Below are 13,276 nucleotides of genomic sequence, written 5' to 3'. Positions count from 1 at the left end.
GACTGATTTTTTTGGCCTTAAAATGAGAATGTGAGCTACTGAAGTGGTGATTAGGAGTTGTAAAAGCTGTGTATGCATATATGGTTAGTGACAATGCTCATAATTAGCATTGGTTTTTTCATACATAAAAATCATCAATTAGAATTATTGACTGAGCGGTGGAAAAATGATGACGATTTGTCTATATTCATTGGAGAATGATGCCTCTCTTAGTGCGTGTCATTATTTCTTATTATATATATATATATATATATTTTATCCGATTCGTGAAATTCACTTCAAACTACATGGAAAAGCAATAATGACACATGAGGATATGTTTTCACTCCAAAACATGAACACATTAACATTAAAAAAAGGAAGGAATATATTTCATCCTAAAAAATTAATCTAATAGTAATTAAATTAAAGCAGTTTGCTGACAACATAAATCACAAATATCTATTCAATAAAAATAATCTTAATTAAAAATTATTAAGATTAATTTTAATACTACCTCCGGTCCTTAATATAAGACCCTATTTGATTTTTATTTTGGTCCTAAATATAAGACTCCAATCCACTTTGTTTCTCATATTTATACATTTTTTTTTCAAAGTAGCCTTTCTAATAATAAGAGTTCTAGTCAATACACTTGATCAGTAAATATATTTTAAGAAAGACAACACCTATTTATAACAAATAACCAACTCAACTTACTTCCTTAATCTCCTCGAATTAGTCAACTGGCTCTTATAATTAGAACCGGAAGTAGTATTACACACACATATAAAAGAAAAACTGAAAGTGTAAATAAGAGCAAGAACCGACAACCGACAATTTTACTCGGGGAGTTGCGTGATTAAGTCATGACCAAAGAACATCAAATTGCTTCATTTAGGTTTGCTTGTTGGCCTGGTGCTTATCTTATCAGCTTTGGAACACATTACTGTTTTGGAACATTACTGTTACTGTAGAATTTGTAAAACATGATGGGTTTTATAAGAACAAAACCCATAATCATGTTGAAGAATATGAATACATTATTGTAGGCAGCGAGGGGCTTGAGTTTCGAATGGTTTTGAATTTTGAATTTTTATATTTATTAAATAAATATATGTGAAATGATATGATGTAGATGCGAATAGAAAAGGAAATTTTTTTTTTTTAAAAAAAAGAATTTTGTTTATATCTCAAGATCAACGCGTCTGCAATCTGCATTGTTCACGTATTTGAGACAGATATAAATAAGAGCATAGTTGTGATATAAAATTTTTTGAAAAAGCAAAGATGGCTGAAACTTTTTCTGAGAAACGAATTAAAGCTAAACCATGCTTATCTTTAAAGTCAATAAAAAGTTATTGGGGAAAAAATGCTATCGGTGATGCATGCAAGTTTAATATATTTAATTATGAGATTAATTACATATTAATCTTCATATTTAATAATAGATGGTTCACATGGGGGAGGGATAAACCTAATTCCAACCTTTCGTTTTGACAACTTCTGGTACTAAATGTTAATGAAGATATATTATTCTTATCAATCTACCAGCACCTATCTCTATTATACTCCCTCCGTTCCTTATTATAAGAGACAGATAACCGAAATACGTTGATAAAAAAAACAGTTAAAATTAGTTAAAAACAATTAATGTGTAAAAAATATAATTTGTTTTCCAAACATGCCCTCATTAATAAGGAAAGAGAATAGGAGAGAGAATAATTAAAATATTAAAAAAAAGAGAATGGGAGGGAGAGAGAATGTGGGTTGGAGATAATAAATATGGGTAAAATAGGAAATCAATGCAAAAAAGTAGAGATAACTTTTAAATGTCTCTTATATATAGGAACATACCATAAACATCAAATGTCTCTTATAATAAGGAACGGATGGAATAGTTAATTGGAGTTAGATTTGATTTTAAATATAATATTTCAATTTAATTTATTTTTTAAATTTATTATTATTTTTCAAATTAATTTATCTAACTAATAGATAAACTAATATTATGTGGAAGCATTTTAAAAGAATTATGTCATATTATAATTATTTAATTTATTTAAGCTACTCAAATTATTCTTCTTTTCGTTCCCTGCCCTTTCCGACATCCTCGTCACTTTTCTGTAGCCTTTAATAATAATGGCGTAAGAATTAAGAATGTAATTAATAAATCGAATCTATATTCTAAAATTAAAATTAGAATGATGGGGACTATCTTCAGCGGTGAACCCACCATAATTAAATCACTCGCCTTTGTAACACAAAAAAAAAAAAAAAAGAGCCACGCGCCTAAACCGTAACACGGAAAATTGTTAAAAAAGGACCAAATGACGAACTATGAGTTGCCAGCACGAATGGATAATATGGGAGAAATAGTATGATATGATAAATAATAAGTTGGTTAAAATAAATTTTCACACCTTTTAGTTGATGCTTGAGGACATGCAAGTAAAATAAATTAAAATTAAAAACGCTTGGTTTTTCTGTTGGGGGATCACTTCACTGAAACAATCTTATCTTCTTAAGCTCAAAGTCCACAGAATCAATCATTCTTATCTGACTACCAAAAATGCCTTATCTGAGTGAATTGACGAATGGCTTCTATTATTGCGTACAAGAAATTACGAGCGAACATAAACCAAAAGGAATATGTAAATTAGTTATCTTGCACTTTTTTTTAATTATTTTTTTGAGTTTATTTGGTATATTTATTTATCAAATATTTATCAATTGTATTTTTTGAGGGGTAGATTGAACTATTGGCGATTTTGAGGGGTAGATTATTGATTTTATCTTGTTTTAATATATTTAAATTTAAATTATCAATAATTATTTAAGAATCTTAAAACATTCATAACAAAGTTAAGGATTTGAGGAAAATGTAAATTTTACAAATAGAAGAAGGGTCTTAATTAGGGCAAAATAAGACGAAGCTTTCCTCATTGAAAAAAGATGAAATTTTGGTCAATACGTAAAGCTTATAATTTAAACTTTACACACTCATGCATGTATATATTAAGAGGAAAATCTCCGCTCAAACGTCTAACAAATATAATACAGTAATTTTGTTTTCGTAAAACTAATATAAATTCAAAAGATGTGAATTTATTTTGTTTGTATTTTTTTTTAAATCATATCACTCTGTATGCGCGCGCTTTTCAATTAATTTCGTAGTATTATTTTTGTGAATGAAGAGGAAATAGCTTGCAATATATGTCCACTTCTTCGTCATCTTTGTCACTAGCTAACCACCTCCATTTCACTGTAACTCACAGCTCGGGGGGTTTAGAAAACTCCTTTATGAAAAAGAGATGAAACTTGACATTGAAGGAAAGAGAAGCAAAGCGGTGGTTTCCCACTATAAAGTAACAGAATAGAAAAATGAGATAAATCGGATGCAATAACTCAAAAATGAGTTGTTTGATTCCTAACAAGGTTTCCCTCAGCGTCGCCAACGGCCACGAAGGATGTTTCGGTAATTTCACAGTCACCACTTGAAACTTGAAAGCTCCGTTTGATAGCAACTCGGGAGCGAAGTGAAGCCTCCATACCACTCTTCCTCCCTCCACACTCACTGTTAATCATTGCACGGAACAGTTCATTCAATTTCCTGTTCTCATGTTATTTGCCACTTCACTATGGCTGAGCTTAGTTTCTTCTCTCTCTTTCTGCACTTAGTATCTTCATTCTTCACTGTAATTTGAATTGGATCCTCTGGTTCCTACTTTCTGTAAGATTTCATCTTTCTTCTTTCCACTGTATTGGAAGGATTAAATGGAAACTGGGTCAAGCTCAGAATTTGACGAAGGCTTGACACTGAGGAATGGCAAGAGACATAATCCTGTACCTGCAAGAGTGGAGCCTTTTGTGCCAAAAACCGACCACAACCCGAGAGAGCTGCGCTCTTGGGCGAAGAGGACTGGATTTGTCTCCGATTACTCGGGGGAAGCAGGTACTAGTGCCAGTGAAAAGTTCGATGGTGTTGGGTTGAATCTGGAAAGGAATCATGAGCAGAAAAAAGGAGGGACTTCCCCGAAGATAGAGATAGATCCAATTCTGGGAAGGACGAGACGAGATCGAGGGAATGAGATCCAACCAGAAAATGGGTCGACGCGTGATGCGGCAACAAGAGCGGATAATGAGAGAGCTCTCAATTTGGGAATTGAAAACCAGAAGAAACATCCTTTCGGAGGGAATGGTAATGCTAATGGAGTTGTGAATAGAGAGAGCAATGGTCACGGAACGTCCACGGTTGCTCCAGTACCGGAGGTGAAGAAGGAGGAGGAAGATATGGCCGAAGGAGATGTCAAAGTCAACATGTATCCGGAGGGGGAGGGACCTGGTGAAGGGGGAGGGTGGCAGCGACCGCCGGGCTTGAAGTGCGGGCTAAGAGAAAATCCGGGGTTTGGTTAGTTAAAAACTCATCCATTATTATCCATTACGAATATTGAGTACATGCTCACCTCACTTGGTTCTTATCCGTTATTATCAATTAAGTTGAACGACAATTTTGGATTAGTTCCATCCGGAGTGTAGTAAAGCTGAAGGGATATGTAGAAGCCAATGTCTTATGGTCTAGTAACGTGGGTTCTATTCAGGATATCATTATCTATTCTTCTTTTTTTTTCGGTTTTTATAATAATCTTTTAACTGCGTGATTCTACATCTTCAGAAAGCAACTAAATTTCGTGTCTTCCCATTACATCATGTCCCATTCAAGTAGTGTCAAATGACCACTGTTCAGAATTCTTCAGCTTGTCTAAAATGAATTCAGGGTAAAAATGCAAAAAGAAATAAAACACATATCTGGTCATTGGTCATGTTTTAAGGGCTTTGTGAAGGCAACCCTTTCTTTAACAATTATTTGTTTAATTTAATTACTGTCTCATAGTTATCAATCTTTCTTTGCAGTTCTCCTTATCTATTATGGCTTGCAGCACTATTTGTCATTGGCAGGGTCACTTATATTTATTCCACTAATCATGGTACCAGCCATGGGGGGAACAGATGTAAGCATTCAGCGTTGTAAATTGTGTGATGTTTATTGTGGTCTAAGGAACTTGATGGTTCTCTATATTCTTATACATTATCTTTTGACTCAATGGTGACAGAAGGATACTGCTACGGTAATTTCTACTATGTTGTTTGTTTCTGGCATCACAACAATACTACATTCCTACTTTGGTACCCGACTGCCATTAGTACAAGGGAGTTCATTCGTATATCTGGCACCAGCATTAGTGATCATAAATGCTCAAGAATATCGAAATCTCACCGAACATGTAAGTTCAGTGGTAGCAAAATGCTAATTCTTACTTCAGAAGCAATTGTTAGAACTCAAAGATTTCCTTTGTATTTGTTTAATGCTCAAACTTATATATCTTAGGAGTAACCAAATAAATTGCCCTTCTTCATTCTATCTGCATCTATGCATCTTTTTTGGATTCTTTGGAAAAGCTTACTGCCTCGTTGGTTTTTGGTGACAGAATGAAAGAAATTGTCTTCAAATCCCATTTAACCCTTGCTTTTTGTTTTTCCTCCGGTTCTGAGCTATTCCCTACTTCCATATTGATGAATGCTTGATCCAACTACAGAAATTTAGGCACATAATGAGGGAACTCCAAGGAGCTATAATTGTTGGTTCAATATTCCAATGCATCCTGGGATTTAGTGGCTTAATGTCTCTTTTGCTTAGGTAAGGGTGCATTACAATTTTTTAAGTGATATTTTTGTTGTGTTCATTAGAGCTCAGTAAATCTCTGGTGTGAAAGAAATATATTTCGTCTTCCACGTTTAATTTACTAAATTTCTCTAGTTCGTTACCTTCCTTTTTGCCATGAGATTTACTAGGTGAACTGAAATTCAGATAATAGAAATTACGTGTGCTTTAGCTTTACCAAATTTACACGCATCAAATTTGTTAAATCATGTAAATATTTGTCATTTTTTCTATATCCGGTTTTTGGGTCAAATAAAGCAAAAATAAAAGTGAGCAGCAACAGAAGAACGAGTCATGCCTTACCCTTCCTTGTTTCTTGCATGACTCTTTGAAAAGTCAAGAAACATGGGTCGCATATCCAAAAAAAAAAATTGAATAATTTAGAAAAGAAAATGGTAAAGCACATATTCCATGAGGAACACATTTCGATGAAGTCCATGATATATATCGAACTTTTATTACTTTGTTGAAATAAATTTCTAAGCGGCTCAAGAAATCTAATGCGCTAGTTTCTTGAAATTTCGCGACAATATTTTTGTAGGTTAATCAACCCAATTGTTGTTGCCCCAACTGTTGCTGCTGTAGGTTTAGCATTCTTCAGCTACGGCTTTCCTCAAGCTGGTAATTGCATTGAAATCAGCATTCCGCTCATAGCATTGGTTCTAATTTTCACTCTGGTGAGTCCTTCCCCAAGTATTTGGATTTGAAAACTCCTAAACAGCAGCAAATTACTGCTTCTTTCTTAGCGTAAGGGTACCATTCAACTTGGTGGGACAGTGTTGGTCAGACAGACCAGGTTGGACTCAACCCAAAGAAGGGGAATATATGTTGTCCCATTTGACCCAATTCAATCCAAGGCTATCATTTTTTGTGGAAAAAAAAATATGAAGATTTTTTTCCAGGGCAAAATGTAATTCTTACAAAAACATGTATGAAAACTTTGGAAGTCATTTTATGGATGGCCGAGCCAACTGACCTGGTATTAGACTTGAATTGAGCTGAACAGCACCTGTCTCAGCCCATGATCACCGCTAGTTAGAGATTGTCTTCTGTAAACTGGCCGTTTTTAATTTATTTTCAACTCATTTCAGCAGTACCCAGGAACTCATACTGCTGTTTTTTTTTTTTTTTTCGCCCTCTCTCTCTTCGTAGTATCTTCGAGGAATATCTATCTTCGGACATCACATATTTCGAATTTATGCTGTAAGTATCCTAAATTGCAAGGATATGTTTTTGAAATTATTTAGTTGACCTGCAGGGTTATGTTTACATGCTTTAATATCTGCAGGTTCCGCTTAGTGTCACAATAATTTGGATATATGCATCATTTTTAACAGCTGGGGGAGCATATAATTACAAAGGATGTAGTCCTAATATACCAAGTTCTAACATTCTGAATGATGCATGTAGAAGGCATGCTTATACAATGAAGTACTGCAGGACTGATGTTTCCAATGCACTGTCAACTGCTGCATGGGTCAGATTCCCTTACCCTTTACAGTGGGGTATCCCTATTTTCCATTTTAGGACCTCCATAATCATGATCATAGTGTCACTGGTTGCCTCTGTGGATTCAGTAAGTATTTTAATTAAATCATTGCTTTCAAGTGCAATTTATGATATGCTTTGGAACTAGAAATTCGTAATGAGGTAGCTAAAGCTTTATGAATATTCAAGTTGTTTTCTTCTTTAACTCTCGAATGAACAATCTTATTTATATGATGAGATTAAGCAAATTCAATCACCCTCTAAATATAACAGACTTTCTTGAAATGCATGTAAGGGCGCGTTGGAATTTATATGACAGACATTCTTGAAATGAGATTAAGCAAATTCAATCACCGTCTAAGTTTCATAATCAAAGCTGCAAAAACCCTTTCTTTTATAAAATGTTAATAATATGTCTACATGAAGAATGGAGGACAATATGTGAACTGGAACTGGAAATGAATTGGTTAGTTCATATTCCAGGTTGGAACCTATCATACTGCATCTTTAAGAGTTAATTCAAGGGCTCCAACTCCAGGAGTTGTGAGCCGAGGAATTGCAGTGGAGGGCTTCTGCAGCATATTGGCTGGCATTTGGGGTACAGGTACAGGGTCAACAACTTTGACAGAAAATATGCACACAATTGATATAACAAAGGTGGCAAATCGAAAGGTAGTGGAGCTTGGGGCAGCTTTATTGATCCTATTCTCATTTTTAGGTAAAGCCTCAAAGTTTGGCGACTGGCCTGATTTGATGTTGAAATTCTTAAACAACTTCATACCAAGTTTTCATTACTCTTTCTTGCTGCATGCTGGTTAGTGGGGATCTCAGGGTGTGCTGTAATTTAACTTTCATGTATTTGAACTTGATTTTAGTTTATAATTGTAAAGGACCATTTCAGTCTCAAAGCTCAATGAAAGCTATTGCCTCTTCACCCAAAACACATGCCCGCCCTTATCTTATATTGGGCAGAGAAAAAAAAGGTTCAAATTGACAAATTCCAGACCCCTTGGTCTGATGCCATATAGTTGACTATTTCGTCTCTTAGGTTTTAAGCTGGGAAGGTTCATGAATTGTTATGATCTAAAATTCAGTAACTGATCTTCTAATGCTGTTCAAGCTTGTTTAAAGCATTATATCAGCTGACTTGATCTGACACCTTTTGAAGTATAGATATTTTTCTTATACAGTTGAAGTTTTCCAATTTGTGAATCTGAATTGTTATATATACCTTTAACGTATTTTGTAGGAAAAGTGGGTGCTCTTCTTGCTTCCATTCCACTGGCCTTGGCTGCCTCTGTACTATGCTTCATGTGGGCCCTTACTGCAGCATTGGGCCTCTCCACTTTACAATATGGTCAGTCAAGCAGCTTCAGGAACATAACAATAGTTGGAGTTTCATTGTTCCTTGGCCTATCTGTCCCTGCTTACTTCCAACAATACCAGCCTGTTACCGCTCTAATACTGCCAAGCTATCTGATTCCTTACGCTGCAGCATCAAGTGGACCATTCAACACTGGCCTTGAACAGGCAAGTCACCTTTCGTTCAGAGAGATTCTTAGTTAGATGGACTTGATCGAAAGAAAGTTTGTAAACCAAATTAATAATGACCAGAGCATGTGAACATGTCGTAGGCAAATCATATTTAAAATATTGGTGGTAATGTTTCTGATATCTGTGCTGTTTTCTTCCTGATCAAAGCTGATAACAAATATCTATGGCCTACAAAAACTGATATATATATATATATATATATAAGTTTTCCAAGTTTTTTCGCGCACAAAACTATGGCCTTTTTTTTTTTTCTTGTGATAAACATGAGCTGACATATCATTGTCTTTGGTCCAAAATGCTTCAGCTGGATTTTGCGGTCAATGCTCTCTTGTCCATGAACATGGTGGTTACACTCTTGGTGGCATTCATACTGGATAACACTGTGCCTGGCAGTCGACAAGAACGAGGAGTCTACGTTTGGTCTCGAGCCGAAGACTTATCTGCCGATCCATCCTCGCCTTCTGAATATTCACTGCCAAAAAAAGTTGGCTGGTGTTGTTGCCGGGCAAAATGTTTGGGAGTTTGAATCATGGTTCTCTCTCTGCATTGGGCTATTCTTTGATAACTTTCCTTTGGAAAAGATCATTCATTGAATCTGTCTATTAATTTTTCATCTCTTTAGTCGAGCACAAATTCTTGTTTCGGAGGAAAGTATATGGAAGAAGTAGCCCGAGCTAGGAGCTTTTAGAAGATATTGCAGCTGATGAAGAAAGGGGACATGATTCATAGGTACACCTACACTACTAATTAGTAATAGCCTGTAAAATCACAAACGCTGCTTTCACATATCTCAATTTGCCATTTCAAAAGAAATTCTTTATAGAACCATTGTTCTTGTACATTTTTAATCCACAACAATTAATATATCGCTGCGGTTATTGGTACTGGGAACAATCACGAGAAGGTGGCAAAAGAGGGAGGGGAAAAAAAGGTGTTGCAGCAAATGTGATGCTCAAGCGTTAGACAAGTGAATACTTTTCTGATTCTTAACGAGTTATTCTACTTCTTTTTCTTTAAAAAATAATAAAATTGGATTAAATTGTTTAAATTTTAACCATGATAATTTGAAGCAATAATAAAAAAAATATTTAATAAAATAGTTCAAGGAGATTAAGAAATTGCAGTGCTCAATTCTAAGTTGGGCTCACTCTTCAAAGAAAATGAGACTCGTTCCCAAGCATACGAGTTCGTTTGCCTGGATCCAGATCCAGTCGCTATTTCACTATCACATAGCTTTGCTTCTGCTTAGCTCAATGAACAAGTCCAGGCCCAACCAAATTTTATGAGTATTTTTTCGAGCTTGGATGCATGGCCCTGATGAATTTCTAAAATCTAATTCACCTAAACTTTTATGTATAAAAAAATGGATTCGATTGAAAAAAATCAAATATCCATACGCTCAAGGTTGTCCACAGTACGATTTTTTTTTTCCTTTTCCTCTGGGAGCCTCAAGCTTTACGCGACACACAGATTGGAAATTTAGGATTTATTTAAGATGGTCCGATGATTTAACCTTCCTGGGCCTGGGCTTGGCTTTATGAAGAAGCCCAGGCCCAAGCAAACTTTGATCACTCCGTCAGTTTGTGAAACAGAAATGTAATCTCACATCCTCAAAAATAAATTTTCACATATTTTTGTTCACTGTTGATGATAAGTATTGGAAAATATTAATAATTTGTTAATGAAAGCCACGCTAATGACGGTGTCAATATTATAATCAAATTTCAACTCTGTGATCGTACCTAACTCACCACACCTTTTTTCACTCACCGTGGTAAAAAAAGCATTGGATTCACATTATAGTTCCGGAACGTCACGTGCTGAGTGGGGGACCCCTCACACGAATAACGTAAATCTTGTTCATTTCCTTCTTAATTAACCACTATTATTTCATTCAATGTGATCAATTTCAATTATTTTTCCTTATTTTGTCGTCTTCTGAATATCATTACATATCTCCCAATGCTTTTATATTAGTACAGGGTTCGGGATGAAACTAGACTAGAAGCATAGGATTATTTTATTACAGAGGCCAAATAGCAAGGAGCAAACCAATCCAGTTAAATTAATAAAAAATTTAAGCTTATTTTTATTAAAAAATTTGAATTAAAAGATTACATTATACATTTTTTTTTACTTTTTTTATTTTTTTCCTGGAGTAAAATTCATTAATAATCGTTTAAGTGATTTATACTTGGTTAAAATAATTTATACTCCCACAATCTTTAATATAAAACCCATTTAATTAATTTGATTAGATTAAGGAAGTTAGGTAAATTAGTTAATTATAAGAAATGTGACACGTTTTTTTTAAATACCATAATCATTTTTCTTAATACCCCATCTTTTTTCTTCTACTTGATTATAGTTGAGGAGTATCCATAGAAGTAATTTAGAGAAAATTGATAAATATAAGAAAGAGATCTTATATTTAAAATCAAAGTTAACTCAATAATTAGATTTTATATTAAACACCAGAAGAGTAATAAGTACGGAAATGGTAAGTCATAAGATTTGTGGGGATTGAAGATAAAATTTCTAAAAATTTTAATATCTGAAAAGCTGGGAAAATAGTAGCATAAGGCAAAGGATTCACTGAGAGGAGAATTAAAAAAAAAAAAAAAAGAGGGGGCAGAAGATAGGGGAGTTGGATAAAATAAAGGAGATAGAACATCGAGAGGATCATTATGTTAAAACATGTCGGGGGAGGAGGGAGTGCACGTGCGTCGCCGAAATCATCGTCTCTGCAATTTGAACGAAAAGAGGATGCGGTGCACGTGCCTCCCGGTCAATGGTCAAAAGCACCAGTTTGCTCGCTTTACACAAAACGCCAGCAATCATGATTCCCTGCCCTTCCTCCCGTCCCCCGAATCTCACTCCCTCCGTCATCATCACCGTCCAATAATTTTAATCATCATCATCAATTCTGCCACGTGTGCCTTGAAAAAACAAACAAAACACTCCCACTTGTGATCGATTTTAATTAATTATGACAAATAGGGGAAATTTAGATGCTCGATTTGGTTGAGATTGTGTGCCAGCAAGATGGAGACGTGTAGCTAGTGTAGATATTTAATAGTTATAGCAGGGCTTTGAACAGTTTGAAGAATTTTTGTATATAAAATAAAATAAAATTCTGGGGGTATTTTAAATAATGGGATGAGGTTGGCAGAATAATATAAATTAGTTAGGAGCAGTTGCACATTCTTTTTGTCTGTGGGAGACCACGTGTGGCGTCACATGGGAGGAAGAGGGGCTTTTGGAAGCCATGCATAAATTAACCACACCAAACCAAGTCATTTGTCTCATCATTTCCACAGAATCGTCACAGATTTGCTTTTTTTTTTTTAATTATTGCCATTCTCTCATATAGCTAGATGCGCCAACTTCTTCCAAATGCAATGTTGAGGTTTGACTCAATATAAATCATATTATAGTAATTAATTTTTACAACTTTAAGTCTTCGACAATCAATTAGTATAAATTTACTTTTGCAAACGCGATTCCTGACAAATCCAAGGTTTGACTTCATGTTTTATCAATGAATTATGAGTTTATTATTCTAGTTATTAGCTTCACTCCCTCGGACTTCCCAGTACGACTTCTATGTTAAAGGACGCTAACTAGGTACGATAATGTGGTTGAGGAAGAAAGCGTTGAAATGGAAATGTAAAGAGAGGGCGGAGATGGAGGGAAAGGCACGAACTAGGGCTGAGCAATGGGCGGGCTGGGCTAGCCCAGGGTTAGCCCATAGCCCGCCCATTTATGAATAAACGGGCATGGGCTAGCCCATAACCCGGTAGTAACCCATTTTAGCCCGTATTAAATGGGTTGCGGGTAGCCCGTTTGGCTGACCGGGTATGGGTAACCCATTTATTTTTTTACTTTGTTTTTTACAATTTTTTCAGCATAGTGTAATCTTATGTAATAATGAGAAATATAGTTATATATAAGTAAGTCATAAACAGAATAATAGATCCCAACATTTAAATTTTTTAATTGACGAACTTAATATATGTGGAGGGACTCTCAGCGTTTGCACATTGTACATCTCTGTTAAAAAAGTCGACTGTGTTTGCGCTGAAATTTTATCTGGTCTTTGAATTATTTTCTTTTTGGGGTGAGATATTATTGCTTATTTGCTTTATTATTGAGACGTATGAAGAGTGCATATCATGATCTAAATTATTTGCTTCAATAATTTCCTTTACCCCGGAAGCCCCAAATTCATCTCGACCAAGATGATTCAAACCCAATAGTCATTATTTGGAACAGCCGAACAGAGAGACAACAAAAATTTACCGAACAATGAGCTACCAGGCACCAGCGATAGCGACCTTTGCTTCAATCTTCAACAAATCGAGGGATGCCGCCACCAGTCCACCACGAGAAGCTGCTGAGAGGCGAGAAGTTGAACTCGAACTCGAAGATGGCAAGACGCAGTACTGGAGCTCCAATGTCGAAGATGAAGATGCAGGCAACCCAGCGTCACAGGCTCGCAGATGATTACTGATTCATTGAGCTCCAATGTCG

General features: G+C 35.3%; 1 protein-coding gene across 4 annotated transcripts; it reads left to right on the top strand.

Annotated features, from left to right (window-relative positions):
- Window positions 1–3,474: 3,474 nt before the first annotated feature.
- On the top strand, window positions 3,475–9,640 carry LOC114727583 (nucleobase-ascorbate transporter 11-like). 4 transcript variants are annotated; one of them, XM_028914280.1, is made up of 11 exons: window positions 3,476–4,390; window positions 4,894–4,991; window positions 5,094–5,264; window positions 5,577–5,677; window positions 6,243–6,378; window positions 6,854–6,904; window positions 6,990–7,277; window positions 7,673–7,907; window positions 8,439–8,719; window positions 9,048–9,275; window positions 9,366–9,640. In XM_028914280.1, exons 1-10 carry the CDS (start codon window positions 3,757–3,759, stop codon window positions 9,267–9,269), a joined length of 2,217 nt encoding a protein of 738 aa, XP_028770113.1. In that variant the 5' UTR covers window positions 3,476–3,756; the 3' UTR covers window positions 9,270–9,275; window positions 9,366–9,640. The 4 variants fall into 4 exon arrangements, with proteins under 4 accessions (XP_028770114.1, XP_028770115.1, XP_028770113.1 ...); XM_028914281.1 differs by having other exon boundaries at window positions 3,475–4,390; window positions 5,097–5,264; window positions 9,048–9,640; XM_028914282.1 differs by having other exon boundaries at window positions 3,475–4,390; window positions 6,990–7,178; window positions 9,048–9,640.
- Window positions 9,641–13,276: the final 3,636 nt, after the last annotated feature.

Source organism: Neltuma alba, unplaced genomic scaffold (genome assembly GCF_004799145.2).
Source record: "Neltuma alba isolate B1F8T4 unplaced genomic scaffold, ASM479914v2 tig00012492_pilon, whole genome shotgun sequence".
NCBI lineage: Eukaryota > Viridiplantae > Streptophyta > Magnoliopsida > Fabales > Fabaceae > Neltuma > Neltuma alba.
Note: the sequence above shows the minus strand (reverse complement) of the source record. Positions and strands in the feature narration are given on the sequence as shown.